Here is a 12,704-nt window from a genome sequence, read left to right on the forward strand (position 1 = left end):
GAAAAGTTTGCCAACACATGTTCTTAGTTGGCTACGTTCACCATTATTTATGAAAGTTTGTCTTTGGAACTTTTTATGGGTGGTCGTTTTGTGCAGAGCTCAACTTGCATATCAGCACAACTGAGTGAATCATTTGTTCACCCCTCATAGCAAGGAGGGAAGGAATATTTAATTTACATTGAATTCACCAATGATTTCTTATATTTGCTCTTACTATTGTCACAATTGTTATTACAGAAGATGTTTGTCTTTTTCTCATATTTGTAGTGTATAACCATATAAAAACGATAGCTGGAGATTTTCACTTTCATCTCTCCCTGCAGAATTCAATAAAGGACAGAAACAAAGTTTAGGGAAGTATGCCCCTAAATTCAGTATTCGTGGTCAGTATTTAACCTTCATAATTAATTACTGTGAGTTGATGATGGTATTGGTATTTTAATATTTTGATTTTTTTTTTTTTTTTTTTTAAAAGATGGAGCAATTTTCTTCAGGGGCCAACGAAGAGTTATAAAGTTGAAGGATGAGGCCATGAATTTTAAAAAAAAATTTCATGCCTCACCACTTAGAGGACACACTGGTCTCATAAAAACCCAAAGTGCCATGTGTTCAAGGTTTTATTGGTATGGCATGACAGCAGATATAGAGAAATGGGTATGTAGTTATTAGTATCTCAGTGGGTATGTAATTATTTTTATTTCAAATCAAAATGTATAGAAATGAAACTAAATGCTTATTTTCAAGGTGTCTGAATGTGACAAAGGCCAAAGGGTGGGACCGGCCTTGAGCGCAGATAAAAAGCGGGAATCCATCAAGGTGATCACCTATTGTAATGCACTATATCAATTCATTACCATGTTGGCTTAGTGTAATCAAATATTGCTGTATATTGCTGACAGGTGTCTGCTGTTTGGGAGCTGGTTGGAATTGACCTCACAGGTCCACTTCCAAAGATGTCCTCTGGTTTCCAGTATATTTTAACGGCCACAGACTACTTTTCAAAGTGGGTGGAAGCCATCCCTCTACAAAGTCTGCAGCGGAAGTGGCAAGAAACCTCAGCAAAATTTTTTATAGACACAGCTGTCCCAAACAGATTTTGTCAGACCAAGGACATGAGTTTGAGAATCAAGAAAGCTGTGCTGCACACATGTTGTAATGGTTTTGAGAAGTTTCTTTGCAACATCTTGGCTTTATGCACAACATAACTATATTATGCTTACTTTTTCATTAAGATAAACAACCAGCTCTGTGAACTGCTCTCCAATGAGAGAGGTGTAACTGCAGCCTACCATGTACAAACCAATGGTCTGGATGAGAAAACCAAAGACAACATCAAACAGTGAGAATGGCATTGGTATTCTTTACTTTGGTAACTTTTGGTTTGATTATTTGCAGCCATTACTTATCTCTCAAAACATTTTAGTTTGTGACTGCATATCATTAGATAATGTTGAATTTGGTTCCTTTTTATCGATACACACCAATGTTGCATAAAAGTAGAACTTTGCATGCTCCTGTTCTGACATATTAGCATACTTTATCAGAACATGCCTACATGATATGTAACATATTTTAAATGGAGTGGCAGCAATTTCCCATATTAATATCCACACATTTTTAAATTTTCTTCCTAGAGCACTTGGAAAGCTTGTGAATATGAAGCAGGATGATTGGGACATATACCTTGATGCAACACTTTTTTCACTCCGCTGAAAAGTACACACCACCGCTAAATTCTCTCCATTTTTCTTGATGTATGGGAGAAAAGCAAGATTCCCTTCAGAAGTGCCTGTTGAAATGCTGGTGAGTCTCCATCTGTCTGGCCCTGTGTTAAGTGTGATGTCAACTGGAGATTGTATATGTACCTTTGGTTTTCTATATAGTGTTGACTAACATTCAGTATATTGCAGAGACCATTATCTGTTTCTGTTATCTGTTTCTCTTTCTCATTATCTGTATAGCTGTCTTCAATAACACTCCCTGAAGACTGCAGTGCATTCATTGAGAAAAAACGGGAAGCTCAACATGGCACAAGAAAAAAGGTTGAGGAAAATACCACGCATTCACAACAAAAAATGGCAGAAGTATTTTAAAAAAGGGTTAAGAAAAAGTACAGAACTTCAGTCTAAATATCGTCTAGTGTATGTCCCTAGTCAAAGTGTATGCAATATAATCATTTGTAATACATTCCTAAATTATCCTCCTCCTTTACAAATGTTTTTTTTTCTTTTTCCCTCACCTCAAAGTGTGACCAGTAAATAATGTAAAATATGTGTATATAATGTATCATATGTGTATTTTATAGTTCATTTAGGATTTTTTTTTTTTTAATATTTAGTTCCTTTTTCAAGTAATACATTACTGTATCCTTTTCCTGTACATCGTGCATTTGTAATCTCATTATTAAACCTTGTTTTCATATTAGATTTCCTTTTGGTCTTTTTTATTTAAACATTGACGACTACAGTAATGTGCTGACACTTATATCTTGTCAACTTTTATCCACTAAAGACCTGTATTACAACTTACTGTAACATACAAAGTACTTCTATTCTTATGTGAGTAAATACTGTTCTTCATGTCTAAGGTTTATGTGGGTATATGTTGTCTTGTTTGGTTCTACGGTGTATTGTTTTCATGTATTTCAGTAAAGACATCTGTGTGTAGAACTCAAGAACATCATCTTGTTGTAAAGGTAAGCCATCCAGTCACCATCAGACCTTGGCCTGTCACAATAATATTCAATTAATCGACCTATCTACCTACTGTATAAACTTCTTTTCGGGTGCATGTGAATTTACCTCTATGAACTATACCACAGTTTACGTATACTACTCCTTAATCGTCAGTCAACTTCTCAGAACATCATACCACTGAATAAACTACAGGTTTGTGGACGTGAATTAACTCTCAGAACAGCATACCATGGTGTAAACAGGAGGTGAGCTGTTCTGTTTACGTCCTTTGTCAGAAGAACGCAGCAATAAAAATGCTGCTCTGCGCGCTTATATTAACCTTTCAGAATAACATACCGCTGTATAAAAGTACGTATCAGTATTTAACAGCTATTCATTATTATTATCTATTGGAACATCAAATGTGGGAATGCTATTCTGACAAAATATGCTCGACTGACGGAACACTGGAACCGAAAGAACCAAACCTGCCATACCGGGGCTCGCCTGTAGGAGGCGCATGTTGGTCTGTTCAGGTAGCGGGTGCAGGTTTGCGGCTCTACCATTGGTTGATATCGCTTGGAGGAGGAGATCCCGCGGCAGTTTAGCGCTTGATTGACGTCGAAGAAGAAAAAGAACACAAGATCGGATTACAAGATGGCGGTTTGTGGACGTTAGCAAAGAGGCCGTTAGAGTTGTTGTGTTCTCTGTGAATTTTATTGGTTAATATTTGGCCTCCTGTTGAATTGTTTTACGTCCGAAACGTAATGGCTTTACGAAATAGCCTTTAAAATATTTCATCAGCTTCGTGAAATTTACTCAGACGTGCATGTTTTAATAACATGCGGGTGGAAACAAAGTTAACAGGTCGAGGGTAGGAAAACACTAGACAGGGTGAGGTGATAGCTTCTTAGCAGCCAGCTAGCCTGCTAGCTGCGACTCGGTTAACCATGTCGGACACTCGGCGGCGAGTGAAAGTATATACGCTAAATGAAGACCGTCAGTGGGACGATAGGGGTACCGGACATGTTTCGTCTACATTTGTTGAAAGACTTAAGGGAATATCGCTATTAGTTCGGGCCGAATCGGATGGTAAGTTCATAGCATAGGCTGTAGCCACACTGACGTTAGCTAAAGCTACGCTCGCTAGTGTTAGCTTGTTAGCTGTTGATCGGACAGGTAATGTTTGGGCAGTTTGCATTTGATTAGAATATCAGCCTTAGTTGTCAACTTACTGCGTTATTTGACACTCGGATAGTGTCGTATTAAAAAGAAGTATGCATGTTGCCCTTTGCTGAAACACATGTAGTTGTAGCTGGTGGTCGTTAGCTTGCTGGTCAACGTAAAGCAGGCTACGTGAGGCAAGTAGCATGGGGGGCCTCAAAGTCTGCAATTAAGCGAAAAACTTGCTGTTGCATATCAAAGTAAACTGAAAAGTGTTATGTAGCGAAAACTATTTTAAAAAGTTAAACATAATAGCTGTTAGACAACGTAGGTAAATCACTCCTGTAAGTATTTGTCCAAGTTTATCTTGCATCATTGCGACACCTTACAATCCACATTGTTTCAGAGCTCTGTCACCAGGAGATCGACTGCCTTTACACACTGTCTTTCAAATGTATAGTTATACTAAATAAGTTTTCCTCTTTATCTTTCAGGATCCCTATTGTTGGAGTCGAAGATAAGCCCAAATACTGCTTATCAGAAACAGCAAGTAAGAATGGTTAAATGGATTATGCCCTGTTTCCAGAATACGATTAAATATTCATTAAAATTAAGCAACAAACAAGTTTTAGATTGTATTTGATTCTGTATCACGTTGTTTGGTACAGTAGTGATGCATTCAGAGCAGTTTGAGTGAGGTAATTGGAAGCAACAATCTACAATTGGTACCAGCAGAAAATTTCTGTTACTCTGGAATATTTTTTTGTTTCCAAAATTTGATGTCTTTACAGAATTGTCCATATGGTTTAAATGGAAAGGACGGTTCCTAGCGTTATACTTGTTATTTCTAACACCCAAACATCTCTAGTCAAAATAAAGCTAGAATGTTTGTTTAAAGTTCTAAATTAACTGTGTGTGTTAATGTTTGATAGTCTTTGTCCATCTGTGTGTATGGGTAGATTTTCTGTGAACAGAACATCCTATTTTTTTCCCCCTTCTGTACAGGACACATTGATTGTTTGGTCTGAAGCAGATAATTATGACCTGGCTCTTAGCTTCCAGGAGAAGGCTGGTTGTGATGAGATCTGGGAGAAAATTTGTCAGGTAAAGTCATTTTTTAAAATTATTTTTTGTATATCCAATGACCTTTGATATTTTGTCCATGAAGATCTTCTTGATCATATAACTGTATAGAAATTTGACTATATTAAGTAGCTAAATATGATGGTAGGCAACATGTTGACACTGTTTCCTACTTGAGGGTCACATTTATGAACTGTACATATTTTAGGTGCAAGGGAAGGACCCTGCTGTTGATATAACACAGGACCCAATCGATGAATCTGAGGAGGAACGCTTTGAAGAAATCCCTGAGACAAGCCACCTGGTGGAGCTTCCTCCTTGTGAGCTGAGCCGACTGGAGGAGATTGCTGACTTGGTCACTTCTGTTCTGTCATCACCCATCCGGAGGGAAAAACTTGCCCTTGCCTTGATGAGTGAGGGTTACATCAAGAAGCTTCTGGGTCTTTTCAGAGTATGTGAGGACCTGGATAACAGAGAAGGTCTGCATCATCTCTATGAGATCGTCCGAGGTGTTTTGTTCCTCAATAAGGCAGCTCTGTTTGAGGTGATGTTCTCTGATGACTGTATCATGGATGTGGTGGGCTGCCTTGAGTATGACCCAGCACTTGTTCAGCCTAAACGCCACAGGGAGTTCTTGACCAAAACGGCAAAGTTTAAGGAGGTGATCCCTATCACGGACTCTGAGCTGCGGCAGAAGATACACCAGACCTACCGGGTACAGTACATCCAGGACATCATCCTACCCACACCGTCTGTCTTTGAAGAGAACTTTCTCTCCACGCTGACTTCCTTCATCTTTTTTAACAAGGTGGAGATTGTCAGTATGTTGCAGGTACGTCTACCGACAGTATAACTTATCCTCTTGTGAATCACTGTCAGCATCATTATAACTTTTTTCTAGTAGTTTTATGATAGTAAGAAAACCTACATTCTGAGCCAGTCTGTAATTCCTAAATTAATGAAAAATCAAATTGACACTGAGGTAATGGGTCTGAAAGACAATAAAATCCCTTTTTGTGGGTTGGCTGTATATGTTGAAATTATACAAATTTATCAGCTTCTGTTACCATTCAGGAGTCGTCTTTGTGAATGTTTCTTTTGTGTCACCTACAAGTGAACATGGCACTCGTTTGTGCTGTCTATTAAAATGCTTTCTCATTTTTCTGTTTCTATTCTATTTCTTTTTTTTTTTGTTTGGGGGGGGGGCATAGGAGGATGAAAAGTTCCTAACTGAAGTCTTTGCACAGCTCACAGATGAAGCAACAGAGGATAGTAAAAGAAGAGAGCTTGTAAGTCAAACATGGGCCTGATTGTATTTTGGGACATGCTCTATGTTCTGTTGTCTGCAACAATTAAAAGATGTTAGTGTTTTCTGACTTTTTGTGTAGTTGTCAATGTTTCCACTCATACACATTGCATCCTAAATTAAGCAGCAGTATTATCATTGACTTGTTGTGAAATCCTTCTCCACCTTCAAACATTTAACTAATTGTCCTATATATTTTTACCGGTTGCTTTCTGGCAAAACTGGCATGCATAAAATGAATCCAGAAAAGACAAATCCTGATCCTCTATAGTCTTCCAAATGCAACCTGGTCATTTGTACTTGATTGTAAGCTGTGTGTCCAAATGGACAATCACAACAACTGCTGTTTGTTTTTCTCCTCAGGTGAATTTTGTGAAGGAGTTCTGTGCTTTCTCACAAACATTGCAGCCACAAAACCGAGATGCTTTCTTTAAAACTCTTGCAAACCTTGGCATCTTACCTGCTCTGGAAATAGTCATGGTACGTCTAAGGCTATGTGTCAATGTAAATAAATATAATACTTAAGGACATAAGACATTTGTTTCATTGAATGTAAATTACTTTCCTGTGGAATTGTCTTTAATACTGCATCTACTGCATTCATCATCTATGTCCATTTTTTTTTTTTTTTTTTAATCAAACATTAATGTTCTTTTGTGGGCAGGGAATGGATGATCTGCAGGTGAGAGCAGCAGCAACAGACATCTTCTCTTACCTTGTGGAATTCAGTCCCTCCATGGTGAGGGAGTTTGTCATGCAAGAGCCACAGCAGACAGATGATGTAAGTTTTGTTTTGTTTTGTATTGTTTTTTTTTAAGATATTGATGTCTACATTTGGTGCACTGGTTTGAGTAGCATACAAGTTTTCAGTTTTTATTGCAGTATATAGTTTTTGTGTTATTCTGTATTTGATATAATATTGTCTTGTAAGTATTTTGGTGTGGCATCTCTTACAGGACGTTCTGCTCATAAATGTGGTGATCAAGCAGATGATTTGTGACTCTGACCCAGAATTGGGAGGTGCTGTCCAGTTGATGGGTCTGCTCAGGACGCTCATTGACCCTGAAAACATGCTGGCTTCCACCAATGTAAGTACAATCCAAATATAGTAATGAATCATGAAGAATTTGATTATAGTCTATCCTGGCACTATAACATGATGTGCACTCTGGATTTGTTTTTTGTCAGAAAACTGAGAAGACTGAATTCCTAAGTTTCTTCTACAAGTACTGCATGCATGTTCTTACTGCTCCACTGCTGGCCAACACAGCACATGACAAAACCTCAAAAGGTAAGATGAAAAAAGAACTTATGTTTAACTTGAGTGTTTTATGCTGAAAGACAAATTCACAAGGGGATGTGTTTTTTACCCTCACCTGTGTCATTGACGTTTCAGATCTGCAGGAAGGATCAGCAAAGATCAACCCAGTCTGTCCAGGTGAGTCTTGAATAAATTAACACTAATGATGAGGGTTCCCGCAGGGCCTCAAAAAGTCTTAAGTCTTGAATTTACAAATCTGCATTTAATACCTTAAAAAGCCTTTAAAAGGTATTAAATTTGATATGGTAGGTCTTAAGTTATGTTGCCATAAACTTGTTGGCTGTATTGTGTTTAAATGTGTCTGTTAAATGTCCAAACTTCAAAGACAGTAACGTTAGTAGACTCAGTTCCACCCATTGCAACCTGACAATTTATATTGAAAATGGGAACCAATTATCGCTAACTTTGCAGTCCCCGGTGAACAGTGGGAATCAAGACATTGGAGTAAATAAATACATTTTCCTAAATTCTAGGAGTCACAAATTTTTTGCCAGTATGGCTGTGAAATGGGCATTAAATTCTAAGTAGTCTTAAAATGGTCTTAAAAAGTCTTAAATTCAACTTGTAGGAACCCTGAGTGATAAATGTTATAGTATTTTGTTGTTAATTACCATAAAAGTGTGAATTAAATGGGTTTATTTGTATATACCGTATGTATATCTTTTAATGAATAGAGACAATTTTGTGCACATCTTGGAGTCTTTTTATCCTTTAAATAATTTATTTTGAAATGTGTATAACACTATTGTGTTGTCTTTAGAAGTCTACTACTTCATGCATATGCTGTTTTGCATCATAGTATGGTATGAAATAGCTTTGTTCTGTGTTGGTGTAGATAACTTCCAGACGGCACAGCTGCTGGCACTGATCCTGGAGCTTCTGACTTTCTGTGTGGAGCACCATACATATCATATCAAGACCTATATCATGAACAAAGATCTGCTCAGGAGAGTACTCGTGCTCATGAACTCTAAACACACCTTTCTGGCACTTTGTAAGTTCCAACACATCACTGACTACATTTTAGATGTTTTGTTCTGTCCAGCTTCTATTTTACAAGATCTTATGACCCATGAATGAAAACTTTCCCAGGTGCTCTGCGGTTCATGCGCAGAATCATTGGCCTCAAGGATGAGTACTATAACCGCTACATCATAAAAGGGAACCTGTTTGAACCTGTCATTAATGCCCTGTTGGACAATGGTACACGATACAATCTACTCAACTCAGCCATCATAGAGCTCTTTGAGTTCATAAAAGTGGTTCGTAGACACAGACCTTCTCAACACTAATTGTCAGTAAGTTTACCTAGCACTAAAATGGAACATTTTTGCTGAATTTCTCCATTTTTATTTTATTCCAGGAGGACATCAAGTCTCTCATAGCTCACATTGTGGATAACTTCTACAAAGCACTTGAATCCATTGAGTATGTCCAGACTTTCAAGGGCCTGAAAGGCCGGTACGAGCAGGAGAAAGACAGGCAAAGTCAGAGGCTCAACAGGTAAGTCACACCAAATCCAGAGGACAATTGTCTTCTATGCTTGTTTTTTTGTTTATTTTTCACATCTCAAAATTCCTTTATGAAAACCATGTTTTTCCATTTATCAGCACTGTATGTGAAATATATTTAACTGTAACTTCTAGATATCGCCGGGATGCAAGGTCATTGGATGAAGATGAGGAATTGTGGTTCAACGATGATGACGACGACGATGATGGTGAGACTGTGGAGAAGAGCCGCATGGAGGATGACTTTTCTGACAGCTATGGCAAGTACATGGAGGCCAAAAAAGGTAGGAAACTACTTGTATGTGCTCAGTGTGTTCTCTTCTGTCTGGAGCAGCCTTCGATGTTGATGTTTACATTGTCTTTTACTGCAGGAGCTGCCAATGGAGCCAATGGTGCCAACAACAATGGGAAGTCTGCTGTAATCCCACCTGCCTCGGCAGCTGTCTCTGTAAACAACAGCAGCTCGACTTCCTCTGTGAAGACTGTTGCTCTTCCTGCTACACCAGTAGTAAAGGTAATAAAATGCTCCACACATCCTCATCCCTGTTTAAGTACTCTAAATATGGGTGTTTATTAGGATGGTAGGAAAATGTGAGACAAGCTTAATTTTATAAATGGGGTTTGTGTTGGTCCATAAAAAGCCTACAATCAAATTTGAGCTTCTAAACATTTCCAGTATGACTGACTGGATTACAAAATATGGATTACATTTTACTTGCACACGGCACATGCGCATTAATCCAAACTGCAGCCATGGAAGAGTTTATCAAAGTACACAATGTGGTGTCTTTTGTTACTGTTTTTTTCATCTAAGATGAGCAAATTCACCAAAATGTGGCTAAACAGTAGCACATCTAGTACTTGGTTGAAGCCTTTTTTAAGTGAAACATGCAAAGCTTTGCTGCACTATGTATGAGAAAAGCTCAAGTTAGAAACTCTAAGGTTGTATGAATTGGGAATGCATAAAGCCATGATATCACTTGCTGCCACTCGATGTGGTTTATTCACCATGTGAACTTCAAAGTGAGAATCTGATTTTCATTTGTATCTATTTTTTTAAGAATGCAATCATAATGGTTTAAAAACCTTATGTTTAACATTTTGAAATCTGCACTAGCCCTAATGGCTCAAATGAAGGTTTATTTTGTAGTTCTGTCCATCTGTCTACACCAGCTGGAGCATGTATCTTGTTCTGGTGCAACAAACGAATCAAAAGCATTTAGTCGCATCTATTTTCCACAACATTACATGTTTCTGGGTGGGCACAACTAAATGCACTAAGTGTTTTTTTTTTATTTTTTATTTTAAATGTCTTGTTACTCAGACTGCACTTGTCGGTTTGGTTGACTACCCTGACGATGAGGATGAAGAGGAAGAAGATGAGGAGGAAGAGCAGTCTCCAAGGAAGCGGCCTCGTCTTAGCTCCTAAAGTTATTTGACCTCTGTTGGATTGCAGTGGACAGATGTTAAGTCCCACCTAAACTCCCTCCTGGTCGTCTCATTGGTCCTTGACCTGCTTGTGCAACCTATCAGTCTCTGACCCAGTCTCACTGAGGAGACGGGCAAAGGCAAACTCCAACCTCCCTCAGTTCCTCCTGACCTCCATGCCTCCGTTCTGACTGAGGGAGGGACGTGGAGATGCTGTCTTTTACTGGAAAGACAGACAATCTGCTCCATCAACCTCTTGTTTTTTTGTCCTCTTACACCCTGCCATCAGCCTCTTCCTCCAGAAGAACCAAATGCCTCTCCTGTGTTTTTATTGACCCTTTAGCTGACTCATTCCTGTGTCCCTCATGATACTGCTTTCCCAGTTCTTATCTCCTCCTGAACAACTGTTTCCTCCTTCACCACCATCCTACTTACGACCAGAGAGGCTGCAGTGGAAATTGCAGTGCCAAGTGAGTTCCTAGCTCTGCTCTGTTGCTATAGCAACAGTAGCAAGGAAGCTGCAGAACTACAGCACCGTATCTCGTGTCTTCATTTCAGCTCCCTCTCTACTTCCTCAAACCTGAACCAATGAGCTTGGCAGACCGAGGAAGCCAGAACACAACCAGCCAGTGTCTGAACTGTTCAGAGAGCCAGTCAGGCTAGCAGGACTAGCCGTCATAGTTGTAGAGAGCTTGACTGGCTGAAGCAGCGTGTGCCGCCCTGCCACAGATCTGTTCATATTTTGTTGGGGATATAGGGATATAGGCAACATAGATAATTCAGACAAAAATGTTGAGACAAGGGACGTAAGAAATGTACCAGAAAACTCAGCAGACGTGAGGCCTTGTTCCAGACGAGCGGGACTCAACTATCTGAAGCCATGGTGTCACTTAAGCCAAGGCACAAACACAACACAAACACACCCGTCTCACACAGGACTGTGTTCGCCAGAAATCCTGTTATTTCATGAATTTGTTAAAAGTACTGTACAGATGTTATTTTTTTCTTTTTAATCATTTGCCCCTGATCTGATTTTGAAAGGGGAAAGAGCTGCCTACCTGTGTATTTTTTTGTTGTTGTTGCACAAAAGGTGGGGTCACTTTCACCCTTTCAGTACAGTTCATTTGATTCAATGTAAAATGCGAGAGAAGTTGCAAATACTGGTTTTAAAAATAACATATTAAAACTGCAGTAAAGTCATTTTTGCAGCCAACATTTTGAGGATGCCTGAATTTTTCTATTTTGGTGTTTTTTTTGTTTTTTCTCAGCGTTGTCTCCTTATGATGCACATTAAGCCCTGTTCTTCCTTTATAAGGGTAACAAACCTGAGCTGTTTGTGCACTGAGATTTATTGTCTCCAGTAACTTCACCCCAGATTGATCTCAGGCTCAGAGAAACAAGAAGCTGACTTGTCTTTGCACTGGTGAAACATCTCATATTTTTGACTGAATGAGTTTCTAGGGTCCAGGATATTCAATACCGTTTCAGGAAGTCAGAAGTGTTGGGTGCAGTTCCCCAGATAACTGGCCTGTGTCACACTGTACCTTTTGGAGAGAAATGACACATTGAGGTTTAGCCTGTCTTTATTCATCATAATAAAGATAAGAGAGGTGGTATTTGATCAGTATATTTTAGGAGAACTTCTCTCTTATTGTAAACATACTAAAAGGAGACAACCTGTCTTTAGCCATTGAGTGTTTTTTTTTTTTTTTGCACAGCAGCACAAATCAAACTGATGCCAATATGTGTTTTTAAGGGAGAAGTAAATGAGCAGTATACTGTACTTCCACCTGCACTCTGCACCACTGTTCCTTGAAGAATTTGTACCAAGTGCATTTACTACCACTATCCATTCTTAACATTTGTATGAATTTATTTGATAAAATTTGAAATTAAATGTGACCCTGACATTGAACTTGTGAATCTAACTTTGTCTCAATAGTTAATGGATTGGCAATCGGATCAGCAGCTGTAACTGATCTAATTCAAGACCTCAACTCCTCTCATCCCAGGACGGTTATTAGGACAGAACTCAAGCCAAGCAAATTTATTGTTCAAAAATATGCAATGAAGCCCATTTACAATGTCAGAAGAGCTCTTAAAATTATTTCTCTGTACTCTAATAAATTGAGTAACTATCACAAATGAATCTTGACAAATTTACTTTGCAACACAGCTAAACTTTACAAGTGAGCTGTTTTCACAGTTTTAATTCT

At 38.6% G+C, this 12,704-nt stretch overlaps 1 protein-coding gene and 3 long non-coding RNA genes across 5 annotated transcripts in view; 3 read left to right on the forward strand and 1 right to left on the reverse strand.

Annotated features, from left to right (window-relative positions):
* LOC115434587 (uncharacterized) overlaps positions 1-1,231 on the forward strand; it is a 1,244-nt gene extending 13 nt beyond the window's left edge. The window contains exons 1-4 of the long non-coding RNA XR_003937555.1: positions 1-383; positions 476-654; positions 745-816; positions 900-1,231. The exon at positions 1-383 is cut by the window's left edge and continues 13 nt beyond it. This is a non-coding gene — a long non-coding RNA (uncharacterized LOC115434587). The remainder of the gene's footprint in view (positions 384-475; positions 655-744; positions 817-899) is intronic.
* Positions 1,232-1,238: 7 nt separating this feature from the next.
* On the forward strand, positions 1,239-2,099 carry LOC115434588 (uncharacterized). Its single transcript, XR_003937556.1, has 3 exons — positions 1,239-1,339; positions 1,635-1,803; positions 1,962-2,099. It is a non-coding gene; the product is annotated as an uncharacterized LOC115434588 (long non-coding RNA).
* Positions 2,100-3,297: 1,198 nt separating this feature from the next.
* ppp4r3b (protein phosphatase 4, regulatory subunit 3B) lies at positions 3,298-12,403 on the forward strand. 2 transcript variants are annotated; one of them, XM_030156453.1, is made up of 16 exons: positions 3,300-3,767; positions 4,334-4,389; positions 4,845-4,943; positions 5,131-5,754; positions 6,134-6,211; positions 6,592-6,708; positions 6,893-7,009; positions 7,185-7,316; positions 7,417-7,519; positions 7,625-7,666; positions 8,385-8,543; positions 8,642-8,811; positions 8,913-9,052; positions 9,196-9,344; positions 9,432-9,574; positions 10,385-12,403. In XM_030156453.1, exons 1-16 carry the CDS (start codon positions 3,626-3,628, stop codon positions 10,487-10,489), a joined length of 2,376 nt encoding a protein of 791 aa, XP_030012313.1. In that variant the 5' UTR covers positions 3,300-3,625; the 3' UTR covers positions 10,490-12,403. The 2 variants fall into 2 exon arrangements, with proteins under 2 accessions (XP_030012312.1, XP_030012313.1); XM_030156452.1 differs by having other exon boundaries at positions 3,298-3,767; positions 9,196-9,574.
* Positions 6,122-6,596, reverse strand: LOC115434486 (uncharacterized). Its single transcript, XR_003937544.1, has 2 exons — positions 6,431-6,596; positions 6,122-6,393 (listed from the first exon to the last, which is right to left on the reverse strand). It is a non-coding gene; the product is annotated as an uncharacterized LOC115434486 (long non-coding RNA).
* Positions 12,404-12,704: the final 301 nt, after the last annotated feature.

This window comes from Sphaeramia orbicularis, chromosome 15, assembly GCF_902148855.1.
Source record: "Sphaeramia orbicularis chromosome 15, fSphaOr1.1, whole genome shotgun sequence".
NCBI lineage: Eukaryota > Metazoa > Chordata > Actinopteri > Kurtiformes > Apogonidae > Sphaeramia > Sphaeramia orbicularis.

Excerpts from the sequence above, each read along its gene's own strand:
- ppp4r3b (XM_030156452.1), top strand. The coding sequence starts at position 3,626 with ATGTCGGACACTCGGCGGCGAGTGAAAGTATATACGCTAAATGAAGAC. Across the intron at positions 6,709-6,892 it reads CTGCTCTGGAAATAGTCATG|GGAATGGATGATCTGCAGGT; the intron begins GTACGTCTAAGG and ends TTTTGTGGGCAG. Across the intron at positions 8,812-8,912 it reads TCTTTGAGTTCATAAAAGTG|GAGGACATCAAGTCTCTCAT; the intron begins GTTCGTAGACAC and ends ATTTTATTCCAG.